Genomic DNA, 12569 nt, shown 5'->3' on the forward strand with positions numbered 1-12569 from the left:
CACCATGTTTAGTGAAGTGCACGTCAAGAGGCAGCTGCAGTCTGTAAGTTGCACGGAAACGTGCTGCGTCTATCCCCCGCCCTTTTAAATCTCTCAGAAGAAGCCTATAGTCCCTGGTGAAATAAATGAGATTGGCTTAAACTAGCTTTGCTCACTCCGAGCTTCTCTGTGTTATAAGAAGCGGCAGCCATAAACAACAGCGACTGCAGCCTGCTATTCAAAACACAAGTGGATAGCTATAGCGTGCATTAATGGAGGCGAGTGCAGATGCGGCTAACAAACAGGATGGAAAGCTGAAACCCTAGAGATGACTCAGGTTTTGCAAAGCACTTTATTCACCCGCACTCACACAGAATTCAAACTTGAGGCCTTGCCTTAAACAGCCAGTATGCTGTGTCACAAACACAAATGATCTAATGATCCAATGCTGGCAAGATGTCATGGAAAATTCATTCCATCTTGATACTCTGTTCAATAACTGCTCAAACTGATTTAGTCAATTTTAGGGATTCGGAGCACATCCAAAAGCCAGACACTGTGTACTTGTTAGCATTCTCCTCTCACAGCAAACATTTCCTTGGTTCGAGTTTGGCTTGAGGGCCTTTCTGTGCAGAGTTTCTGTGTTTTTATATGTACCGGTACTCTGGTTTACTCACAAAGTTTGAAAATCATTTGTTAGAGGTTAATGTGCAACTCTGAAACCGACTGCAATTCTGACTGCTATGGGCTGTCTTTGTGTTTGCCTTGTCATGGACTGAGGTCCGATCAAATATGTACCACGTCTTCGCCAAAAGTCATCACAGTTCATCACAGATGGGATTGGACCCAGTTTCCCCAACAACCCTTGAATAAAGGGGTTTATAAGCTGCAGAATGAGCTTATGCATTAATGATGAACCTACCTGTCTGAGGGCCGACTAATCCATAGTCACCCGTGTAAACCTGCACAGTTTCAAAATAACCTTTGAAAGCAAAATTACTTGTGCTAAATGGCTTTTTCTTCATTCCCAAATTTATAAATTAAAAGTGAGTGGAGATAAATATCCTTTAAGAGTTGCAAAACAAAGTAGACTGCACTTGCTTTGCCCAGGGCATGCCAGAAAACCTTTACTCTTTTCACAGTCAAATGTATGCGCACGGGAGGAATGAGACAGAGCATCATGCTGTGTATTATATGGAGTGCAATAGCAGCTGGCTGCAACTGTTGACAATTACATCCACACACTTAATCTCCTGTGAGAGCAGTTCTTGTTCTGAAATGGCAATCTAAGCATCCAGAAGAGAGTTTCTCAAGTATCATTCTTGTTTGTGTCCATTAGGATTTGTGTCCATTTTTAAATCGAGTTTAAGTGAAATCTTTGGACATATCTGTGAGTCATTTGACAGTTTTTGCTCTTGTTGTATAAGTCACTTTAGATAATACATGCATATCCCTCTGCGGTTTAATCACTAATATTATAGTGGAGAACGTGCGTTAAAATGACCATGAGGCAGAATAATCTTTGGTGAATGAGAGAAATTGTCATTTCAATGCATACAACATTTCTTTGTCACTAAGATGTCAAGCAGCATATGTGGCAAAATACTAGAGAAAAATTAAGGCGGCTTAAAGGTGCCATCTTATATGACTTGGAATCAGGAGCATCTTCTCACGAAAACTAGATCAACTAAAATAAGCCTACACTGCAGTTGTGAAATGCGCAATTACAAGAAACCAGCTGAATCATAAAAAGGCAAAAGCTAGTATGAAGTAAAGCTCATAAATACTCATGCTTACGCACAACAAAGCACATATTTTTTTTCTTTTTGTTTTCATCTGCTTTTTTTGTTTTCGGATCTTTGATAAATTGACTTTGCTCGGTACTCACTTTTTATTGCTTCATTGAAATTAAAGTTTGTTTTTTGCTGAAAATACAAAAATGTCCTGAAAATACACAAATGTAACTCAACAGGTGCATCTCAAGTCATCCGAATAGCTTTGAAAAGTTAATTGTTTTGTTAATTATATGAATAAAATCACAATCACAAAATTTCCCGTGTGATTTTGGCTTTCAGTTGGAAAAAAAACAAAAACAAACATCCGATCTGATGATATTTGAAGATTTTGAGTTACCGTGTTTTTGATTTCCATTACTTATAAGCATTTTTTTATGTTTGAAATATAGTAAAAGTTGAAAAGTGTTATTAATCTAAATTGTACTGTAGAGTCACTATTTGAATTAAATTATGGTAAAAACAAATTTTTCAATTGTATGCCAATACTTTTGGATGCACTTGTAGTAAATGTGTTTCTCTATAGATTTACAGTGTTTAATTTATTTGTCAAAGTCACTCATTCTATTTTGTAATTTAAAATGTTGTTCCTCGTTTCACAAAGCTTTCACTCTCACACCCATGTGTATTTTGCACGTCTACAATTTTGATCTTAACATACATATTCAGACCGACCTACCAACTGCAAATGACTAACAGTTATGAAATAAACACGTAATGCACATATCTGTTATTACATGAAACAGTCTGAGGGTTTGCTGATGGTGATTCTAAAGACCTACCAGGCTTCCTAGTTTTGATGATGAAGAATTGTTTCTGTGTTTCAGTAGGCCACATCCGTCCATGCTTGGGGCATCTCGGTGGTTGCCATGGATACGGGGCCCTCCAGCCCCCTCAGATGAGGAGCGCAGACGTCTTTCCATCCGCATCACCTCATGATAAGGGCTGGCACCGCTGCACAGAGAAGCTGGAGGAAAGACAGAAACAAAATGAACGTCTGACAGACTGAATTTAAAAAAAAAAAGTAATTTAAGTGCCGCAGTAATTCCACAAGAGATAAGATCAGCTCTTTATCATCTATAATGAAGTCTGAATAAGTCCTGCCAGAAATAGGATCTTTCATAAAACTATATGAAAAAAAACAGCATTTACTTATTCAGCATTGTAAATGAAAGTAAATATTCCCTTCATAAAGCAATTCAGCTATATTGCTTTTTATGAAATGATATTGCTCGCTTACTAATCAAGTTTAGTCTCAGAATCTGAAAAATGATTGCATTGTAACAACGATTAAACAAGAGATTTCTCGGGAAATACCCTACAGCAAAACTGGAGATAGCTATAATAACATGTTTCTTAATCTAGCAACTGGTTCCACAAATGGAAATACACCACAGAATCTTCTCACTGAATAACCGACGATAAAATCAAGAAAATATACAATATATTTGTACCAACCTTGACCTGCCACACCACACTGAAATAAACCTTGAAAGAACCGTATAAGCTTTGTGATTATTTTTCTTTGCTCTTAACATTTTACTGAACATTCAGGCCATTTTACCAAGCAAAAAAAAAAAAAGATCAATGTTAGGACTGTAACACCGCTTGTGAATATCACAAAACTCTGTGGGCTCCAGCAGATGAGTTCACGTGGTTTTTATTGTTTGCTCCCACAGCCTGGAAGCTGGAAATCCACAGTATAAATAAATCAATATGCAACTACTTGCCTGGAAGCAGGCAAGAATCAAAATAGTGTGTGTATGTGCATATATATTCTACTACACATAGTAACAGACAATTATTACCACACTATGTGTGCACTGACAGTTGGTCTGACATTCAGCTTTTAAATACACAGCATACTAATGTGCAATCACAATAGAAATACTCACAGTCCTTCCAGTGTTTGGTGAGACGACAACATGCCAAACTGAGCAGATGAAGTAAATGTAATTCATCAATATTTGTCATACACTGCATCCAACTACCCACATTTATAAATAAACATGTAATTAGTTGTTGTTTTTTTCTGTTGAATACTGTGCGATTTTTATGATGATTGAATCTTGAATAGCTTCCTTGTGTCGTAGTGAATAAATATCACAAGCATCTACTGCAAGTACAGCATGAACCAAGTGGCGTCTTCGTGATATCAAGGGATCAGTTGGAAAAACTGTGATTTGAAACCTTAATTTAGCTCTCTGACAAGTCTGTTAAATTTTCCACTGTCAGACGGACGTCTAGCATGAAGCATCAAGAATGATGATACATTTCTGATTTAAAAGACCACTTCATTTTTTTATGTTTTGTAACAAAGTTAAGCCTAGACGTGTCCATCTAAATTGTCTGTTATCTGCTGACGGTAACGTGTTAAGAGAAGGAACAAATTGTCTCTGGTCAAAAAAGACCATTTGAGTCTGACACACCCGGGCTCAGTCGGCTTCACTGCTGTCACTGATTTATGAAGCGATCGCTTTTTCTATATGAACTGTCTGAACTTCAGCTACTAAAGTGTGACCGCGCCACAAATTCACATCTAATTTCTATCGGATTTCTCACAAGGTTAGGAAGCACTTATTTAACAAATGACTGAGAAGCTGGGAATACATCATATCTCCCATGTCAATACCAGTCATCTTGAGGTGGAATAAGCTGTGAGATATTAATGTGATGATACCCAAACTCTGATGAGTCCAGACTCCTGGGGGAATCTCTTTAAATAGATGCTGATGACCTTAGACTGTTATTGGCTTGTATTCACACTTGTTCAGTCATGCAGAGGAAAGTCATAAAATCAAACAACATTGAAGGAGCAAAAAGTGATGACCGACCATCACCTCAGCTACCCAATAAACATTCATCTTCAAACTAATTTTGGTTGACAGAACTGTTCATATTTATGATGAGTTCTTCCACTCACCATCTGAAATTCAGGCAAAATGGCACCTGATCGGTGATGCCTTAATTTCTCACAGGACACTTGGGGGGTCGGGTCGCAACTGGCCATGACTGACGCAAAAACATGGATTCATTCTGCCTTGTGTCAGTAACCGTATGTGTAGTTCAGGAACTATTATCACAGACAGTCACACAGCGTTTGTCATCAGAAAGATGTTCGAGTCTCTTGAAAGCCTCCAAACCCCTCTGAGAAGAAGATTTTGGCTCACTGTGCACAAGGGTTGCTTGTGTATCACTGTCTGGATCATTTGTTCATGTTGTGACACTGAAGTCACACAGTGGCCCACTCAACAATCTTGGGAGCCGTGGGACAAAAACTAGAGTGTCCTGCCAACTAAATAGTTTATTTTCTCAATGGAGTGCGGTCGCTTTGAAGAGAGCTCAATTACAGCACAGTTACCCATCGAAGAGAACTGTCACAGCAAGGTAAGGCCAGAAAAATGTTTGAAATATACTGTTCACCTAAAAGGTTTGTGGTATCATCCTGATGGCAGATACAAGTATACCTTCAGAGGTCTGGTGAAGCAAAAAGCAATCCAATACTTTATTAGACAGGTGGTCATAAAGTTGTGGCTGATTCGTACACAAGTAAAGCAGAAGGTAAAACAAACAAAGAATGAACGAATTCCAAAGCAGATCTCGGTCGATGAAGTAAGTGTATATGTAATACCAGCATGTAACACGCATAATATCCAGAAAATGCCACGTCAATGACCACACACACGGGCACTGTGCAGAAAAATGCCATTGTTTTGTCTTCCTTTGAGATGACATTCCTGAGCAACAACAACAACACGGTGTTCTCACCACAGTGGTATGTGCAGCTTGAGAGTCAGAATTATGACAAAAGCTCAACATGGTGCAGCCACTCATAATGCTTCTCTACATCTGTTTCGCTGCATGTGTGAATCTGAGATTCGCTTTCAAGACTTCGGTTACCTGCGTGTGGTTTCCGCAGGTGAGAGGACCTGGGATCGTGGCAGCCACAGAAGCTCCCTCTTTCTTGAAACGACAGCGTGTGTCTCGCCTTCCTTTCCGAATGCTCGGGGTTCGAGTGACAACCCTCACTGCGCACCACACAGGCCTCGCTCTCACTCGTGGTCTCTGTGTGGTATCCTGTCTTCCTCTCCTGGGCCACCACCGCCTTCCTTTTCTCTGCCGACACTTCTTTCCTCGCTTCTTGTCGTTCCTCCTCACGCTCCTTCCTCTCCCCCAGCGATTGTTCCCGCACAGGCAGGCAGGGCACAGCCGTCTCTGGCTCCGAGAGGGAGATGGCCGTCTCGTAGTCGGTGTTGTTGGCTGTGCTGGTGTCAGGTAGTAAGGGCTTTTCGGCACTCGACTGGGCTGGAGTGAAGAACACCTGAGGAAAGTACTTTTTTCAGTGTGTGTTTCACAGGCAATTTAATAAGGCGAAAAGCTAACAGTATACAGAGAACGATTCAGCAAGCATTTATTAAGTGGATGTTTGTGTCCTCGGGCACTGAAGTGTGCAAGTATAAGGAACACAGTCATACAATATTTACTCCTCAGTCACCAAAAAGTAAAAAAAAAAAAAAAAAAAAAACTTATTTTTTTTAATGACTATTATACTGAATAAATGGATTCATTTTAGTAGTCCCCCTTGCCTGGAAGAGCAGAATAAACTCTTTACGGGAGGTGAGGTTGTAACCACAAAGGTGTGAAATGTGAACAGTGGATTGGAGACATGTACAAGTTTTCTTTTTCATACCTCAGCTTATTCAATAAAACGGTCTTTTCATGCCTAATGCTCAATTCATATGCCAAATTTCACAATTCTCAAACACTGGCTAGAAATATTCTCTTCATGGAAGCCGTTTCTGACATCCAAGGACACCAGTGGCTATATTGTGAAGTCATGATGCATTTAAAATGTTTTTTTTGAGGAAAGTCCTTTTCAGAAAATTTCAGATAATTAAATCTGCTACAGATGTACATCTTCATGAATATACACATGCTGATTACAAACAGCTTGTTGAAAGTGATAAATACGTTCACTATGAAAGCTTCTTGGATAAAGCCAGCATGTTACCTGGGAGGTAGAGACGACCACGCTGAAGTTCTCTGGTGCAGGCGGAGGCTCAGCTGGAGCGGTGTCTGCAGCAGCAGGTCCAGGCACAGGGGCCAGTCCTGGGCATAACCCAGATCCGGGGCTGGGAGCTGGCAGAGCATCCGCCTCTGACACAGAGTCCTCCGTGATGGGAATGAACTCTGACGGTGTGATGGCTGTGGTGCGGTCCTCTGATATCATAGGAGACTGGAGTGAGCTCTCACCTCCAGGACCGAGCAGTTCGCCGGGCCACGACTCCGGGGTGACCCCTCCTGCCCCTGGAGTGACTGTGGCAGAGCTTGGAGGCTCCAGATTCACTTCTGGCGGTCTGTGGTGATCAGATGTGCGGGAGAAGCGGTGGTGAGCTGAGAAAGACTTTGGCAGCAGCTGCTTCTTCTGGCGTGAGGACCGTTTGTTGCTATTGCTGCTGCCGCTGTAGTCATCCAGGAACCCAGAGTCGTCACCTTCGTTGGTTCCCGAGCCGCTGATGCAGTTGATGAAAACATTTCGATTGGCCGAAGAGGACGACGAGGAGGCCTTTTCAAAGTCCTCCGTCTGAGAGCGCGTGATTTTTTTCTGCTTGTGACTGCCAAAACCAAACGAGTGCCTTGATTTGGAGCGACCACCGCTCTCACTGAAGCCCGTCGACGCGGATGTTGTTATTGTCTGCTGGTTATTTCCATTTGCATCGGTGCTCTGAGAGAGCGGAGGTGTGAGATTTAGATTGATGGGCTGCACCCGTGGGTCACTGTTCCGTTTGAAACTGAGAGAGGGAGTGCGGAAGAGGCTCCGGCGTTTCCCGGTGCTCCCAGAGCTGGAGTTGGTACTGGACGGTGAGGAGGTGTGGACGCCATTTCCCACTCCACCTGAAGACGGCGAGGAGGGGAGAGACTCCTGCCTCTTACTGTTGCTGCGGCGGAAGATTGGCAGACGGGAAACAAGGGTGGAACGGCGAGAGCCTGACTCACCCATCTAGAAACGTGGGCAGTGGGGCAATCTGAGGAAAGAAACAAACACAAATAGCAATGAAGATAGCACGTGTTAACACAGGGTTAAATAAAACATGTTTAAAAAGGCAGGTGGAGTCATTCCTGACATGGTCAATGTCTCATGAAGCTGACTGACAATATGCAAAGCGTATTAAAAGCCAAAAAAAAACAAAACGGGTACATTAAAAAAGAGAATTTTTTATTTCACTACATTAGTGATATGTCATTTAATGGTTCTGATATCCCTGCTTTTTAACTAAAAAAAAAAAAAAAGGACAAGCGATTGAACTAGAAGGTGTGTCCAAATGTTTGACTGCTCCTGTATGTCATTAAATAGTGATTAAAAAAACATGACGAGCATCAGGCTTCAGCCAAAACTAATTCCACCTTGTTGTTTCTGCTCGTCTCTTCCTTATTTGTCCTCCTGTTGCATCCAGCACTTGGGTGATCACATCTTTGCACCTACAATGTGCTATTTGGTGCGAGAGTTAACAAGTTCCCATCCAAACCCCAAGAAAAACGAAAACATTGAGGATATGAGATCGATTCACAAGAGGTTCACTGTAGACACTGTTGGAGCGAAAACTCACACATTTCTCATGCTGTATGAGTCAGAACAAATCTAACATCTTCACACTACAGATGCTGCTGGATCAATTTAGGGTGTCTAATGTAAGAGATGGATTTTTGTTGTGCAGGCATTGGAGTAATATGCATTAACATAAACCGTTTACTCTGTTGCTGTCCAAATCTCCATGTCAAGTTGTGTGATAAAAACGGGGGGGGGGGGGGGGGGGGGGGGGGGGATTTTGATGTCGCACTGTGTCATATCACCTCTTGTGGTTGAGGGATTTAAACTGTGTCATGGATGAGATAAGATGTGAAGTTCATGCTGGGTAATGTATTTGCAGATTTCCCCCCCTTTTTTTTATTTCTTCTCCTAAAAGCTTGCTATTGATTAAGACATATTTTCCAGGCAGTTATGACGTTGTCACTCTATGATTTTTTCAAGATGGAATTGCTAAACGTATTGCAAAAAACCCTGAATCTTTCTTATGAAGAAGGGAAAAAAAGCAGAGCAGTGACTATTTCACTATTTGCACGCTTTAGTGCGTTTGCATAAAGCTGTCAGCTGTTGTTAAAGCAGCTTACATTTTGAAGACGTCTCCTTGAAGCAAGAGATGGTTTTTTTAAGTACATCAATGAACAATGGTCACTCGAAAGCTCTTTACAAAAAGCAACATTTTTGACTCTATAGCCCGCTGTTAAACAATCAAGCGGCTAAATTAGACATTCCTCTACTTCAGGCTTAATTAAAGGTAAAGAAAGTGTGTAAAAGAAATGTGATTACTGATGGTGTGACACCTGGAGGGCTGATGTCTCTTTAACGTGTCCCAAATTACAATTAACCTTTACTTGACAAGTAGATCATGTAGGGACAGGCTTAAAGCAGAAGCAAGGCAAAAAAAAAAAAGGAGGGAGAGAAAGTGAAACATGCATGTGTTATTCTATTGTAGTGGTGAACAGTGCTAAAAAGAGGTGATTGTGATGAGGGCCTACGAGTCTGTTCTCACAAGGGCAGGGAATCAACCCTGACAGCACACACTGCAAATGAAGATAAAAGATAAACCCACGGGAGCATTTTTGCAAGTGTGAGGAAAATTTTAAAACAATCTACTTGGAGGGCTCTCCATCCATCTGTACTGTGTGCTTATTCGGGTTGAAGAAGTCGACTGCAGTTGCTCAGCAGCTGACCAAGTTTGACTGCTACAGGCCACAAAACCCTGTAGTGGATCAAACAGGCTGAAGAGGACATGTTCCTCGAGGAATCACAGGGCAAACACAACCCAAGCCATTCAACACAGGCAAACGGCAAACACAGGATGTAACGGCTCAAAACTTCCGTCTCCTGCAGTAGACACTGTGTAGACAATGAATTCTGACTGCTGTATGGATCTCTTTTCATTTCAAACCCGACCGGTGAGCCGTCAGCTGCTAAAAAATATTCCTACAATAATCCCACAAGGGCACTTAATCTCGAAAGAAAAAAAAAAAAAACCTTTGTTCTGAGTGTGATGACACTAAAACACACTATTCAACTGTTGAGTGTTCACATATTCAAATCAGATCTTTGAAGTCATAAATCAAGAAACCAGGTTGCTTTTGTCAGTACTAAAGATTAATATCACAAATGTGAATAACAGCAACAAGCACAAGCATAAAATCTTGTCCCTTTAGGAAAGTTATTTTACCAACTTTTTATTATAGCGTCCTGGTAAAAAAAAAAAAAAAAAAAACACCAGAAAGTGGGCTGCTTGTAGGAACTGTTGTATCAAGAGTCAGAAGTTCCTTTGGCATGCACATTTTATGGAGACATTAACTCATATAAATACTCCCGTTCCCATTGTTTCCTGCCATGTATGAGCCTCACAGTCACTATCGCAGTGCTGAAGAAGTTCTCCCTGTAAGAGCCACAGCGTGTTTCGCTTTCAATCCCTACGTAATGAGATTACATTAACGCCCTTTACTGAAGCGGCTGACTAGAGTGTCACGTACCTGGAAGTAAATTTGATCAAATTCAAACGTGATGTAGATCCGACTTTCATTACGACTTAATACAATATGTAAAACAATAACAAAGACATGAAAGGTCAATCCTATTAGGAGCCAAGCCACCATCTGCAGTGAAACAAGATTCACAGTGAAACGCTGTTACACTTTGGTCCCTCTCCTGTCAATTTAGGCTGTCATAGGGCACAGCAAGTTAACAGCCCTGTCAAAAACCCTTTTTTCAGATGAGCCAGCAGCTCAGACATTTTTGTTTTTGGCACAGTGATTTGACCAGGTCACAGCACTCTTACTGTTTAAGACAAGGTAAACATCATCTGATCAATTAGCCTGAGATTAAGACAGACTGAGAACACTTCAATCAACTCACCTCGTCTAATGTGGAGGCATACAAACATTATTTTAATTTTGACTGATAACAAACTGGGTCAGATAAAGTGTCTTCGAGGGAATCTGTGGAGCAGGAACACCAAACTCATTCTCGTTCAGATGCCTATAAAGGAAATTTTTGAATGCAAAACCAAAAAAGTATACTTTGATAAGATAAGTGTACTAACACATCCTGGAAATGGTCACAATTAGGGCTGGGCGATTTGGCCTAGAAAAAAAAAAAAGAGTTCCGATTTGATTCTCTATTTTTTTATTTCTCAATGCATTCAAAAATGACTGCAGGTATCATATATATTGTCAAAAGTGCAAATTTATTGCTTTAATTGTCCGCAGTGCTAAAATGCTTATAAAAAATCCTCAAGGATTTTTTTCAGCCGCGGGTTCAGGCTCTCCCAAGCTTGGGGTGGGGGCCTTAAATTGTGCCTTCTAATGCATTGTGTACTAATAAATACTACATTGTGATGTGATAAATTGTAGGACTAGTTGTTGAATAGTTATTGAACAAATCAAACAACAAATAATATATCATGGAAGAAACATACTTGTGTATATATATATATATATATATATATATATATATATATATATATATATATATATATATATATATATATATATATATATATATATATATATATGTATTCTGTAGACTTCTGTAAACATGTTTTCATAAACAACCTCACAGAATGACATTATCAATAATGTAGTTATCACAGCAGTATGTGACAGTTCGGCTCTGGGTCTCAGCATTGCATTATGTCCGCTAATCTCACGAGAGATTAAGAGCACAAATTATAAACATCAATTACTTATAATGAAAAACTGAAGTCTCTAGTTAATTTTCACATTTTGCAAGATGATCCTGAAAGCTGGAGTGAACCCTCTGTGGGCCAGTTTTGGCAAATGAGCCATATGTTTGCCATGGTTGCTGTTGACATTTAAAAGAGAGAGTTCTCCTTTGACACATTGATTTACTTCCTATCTACTCGAGAGCTTTACGAGAAGTGAAACTCTCCAAGCCAAGCCCTCCCCCCCCCTCAACTCAGATCATCCTACCTTTGCACTGATAGAAATGCTATATTGAATAAGAGTAAACACATGCTCACACATTAACAGCGAAGCTTTCCACTGATACATGATTATCTGCCCCGTGAAAAGAGCACAGGGTGTGTATGTGGAATGAATACCTGGGTGTTTCCAATACAACAGGTTCTTGAAAGGATCCTTTTTTCCCAGCTGTAACCACATATTACATGCAAACCATAACCCCTCGATATGAACAAGACTTGTTTAATTGGCTTGTACTGTGGTATTAGCTGCTGACTGAATACTGAAAGTAATATAACTAATTTAAGCCCTAAGGTTTTTAAAAAGGTTAATATAATGTGAACAGATTTTGTACAGATTTCAACAAAGACAGTGGAAACACGGTTTCTCTTGTGTGGAGGAACTTAACATTTAATTAATATTGTGACTGGATAATATCAGCTCATTTAAAAGAAACAATTTCACAATTAACTTGGATATAACTTTAAGCTTTCCGAGGAAACTGCCAACAGGTAATGTGTCAATTGCTACTTAATCTTTTACACATACAGCTCACCGAGCTCCAGAGTTTCATCACAATGAACATGAGCAGAACTTTCAAAACAACATACAGGCCAGAACATGTGGTCAAAACAACATGTCATCATTTGCAGTGAACTGTCAAATGTTATCTCTCACCTTTGGCACCCACACAAACAGCATCAGTGTGAACAAGTCTTATATTAACCAATAAGCAAATAACTAACCAGCCACTATGAGCTTGAGCTGAAAGTC

General features: G+C 40.4%; 1 protein-coding gene across 1 annotated transcript in view; it reads right to left on the bottom strand.

Moving 5' to 3' along the window:
* ccser1 (coiled-coil serine-rich protein 1) overlaps positions 1-12569 on the bottom strand; it is a 127277-nt gene that overhangs the window by 112514 nt on the left and 2194 nt on the right. The window contains exons 2-4 of the mRNA XM_080499342.1: positions 6784-7798; positions 5673-6093; positions 2555-2739 (exon numbers count right to left, since the gene is read on the bottom strand). Of these exons, the coding sequence (XP_080355468.1) occupies positions 2555-2739; positions 5673-6093; positions 6784-7773 (1596 nt within the window). The 5' untranslated portion in view covers positions 7774-7798. The remainder of the gene's footprint in view (positions 1-2554; positions 2740-5672; positions 6094-6783; positions 7799-12569) is intronic.

The sequence above is a fragment of the Blennius ocellaris genome (genome assembly GCF_963422515.1).
Source record: "Blennius ocellaris genome assembly, chromosome: 7".
In the NCBI taxonomy this organism is placed as follows: Eukaryota; Metazoa; Chordata; class Actinopteri; order Blenniiformes; family Blenniidae; genus Blennius; species Blennius ocellaris.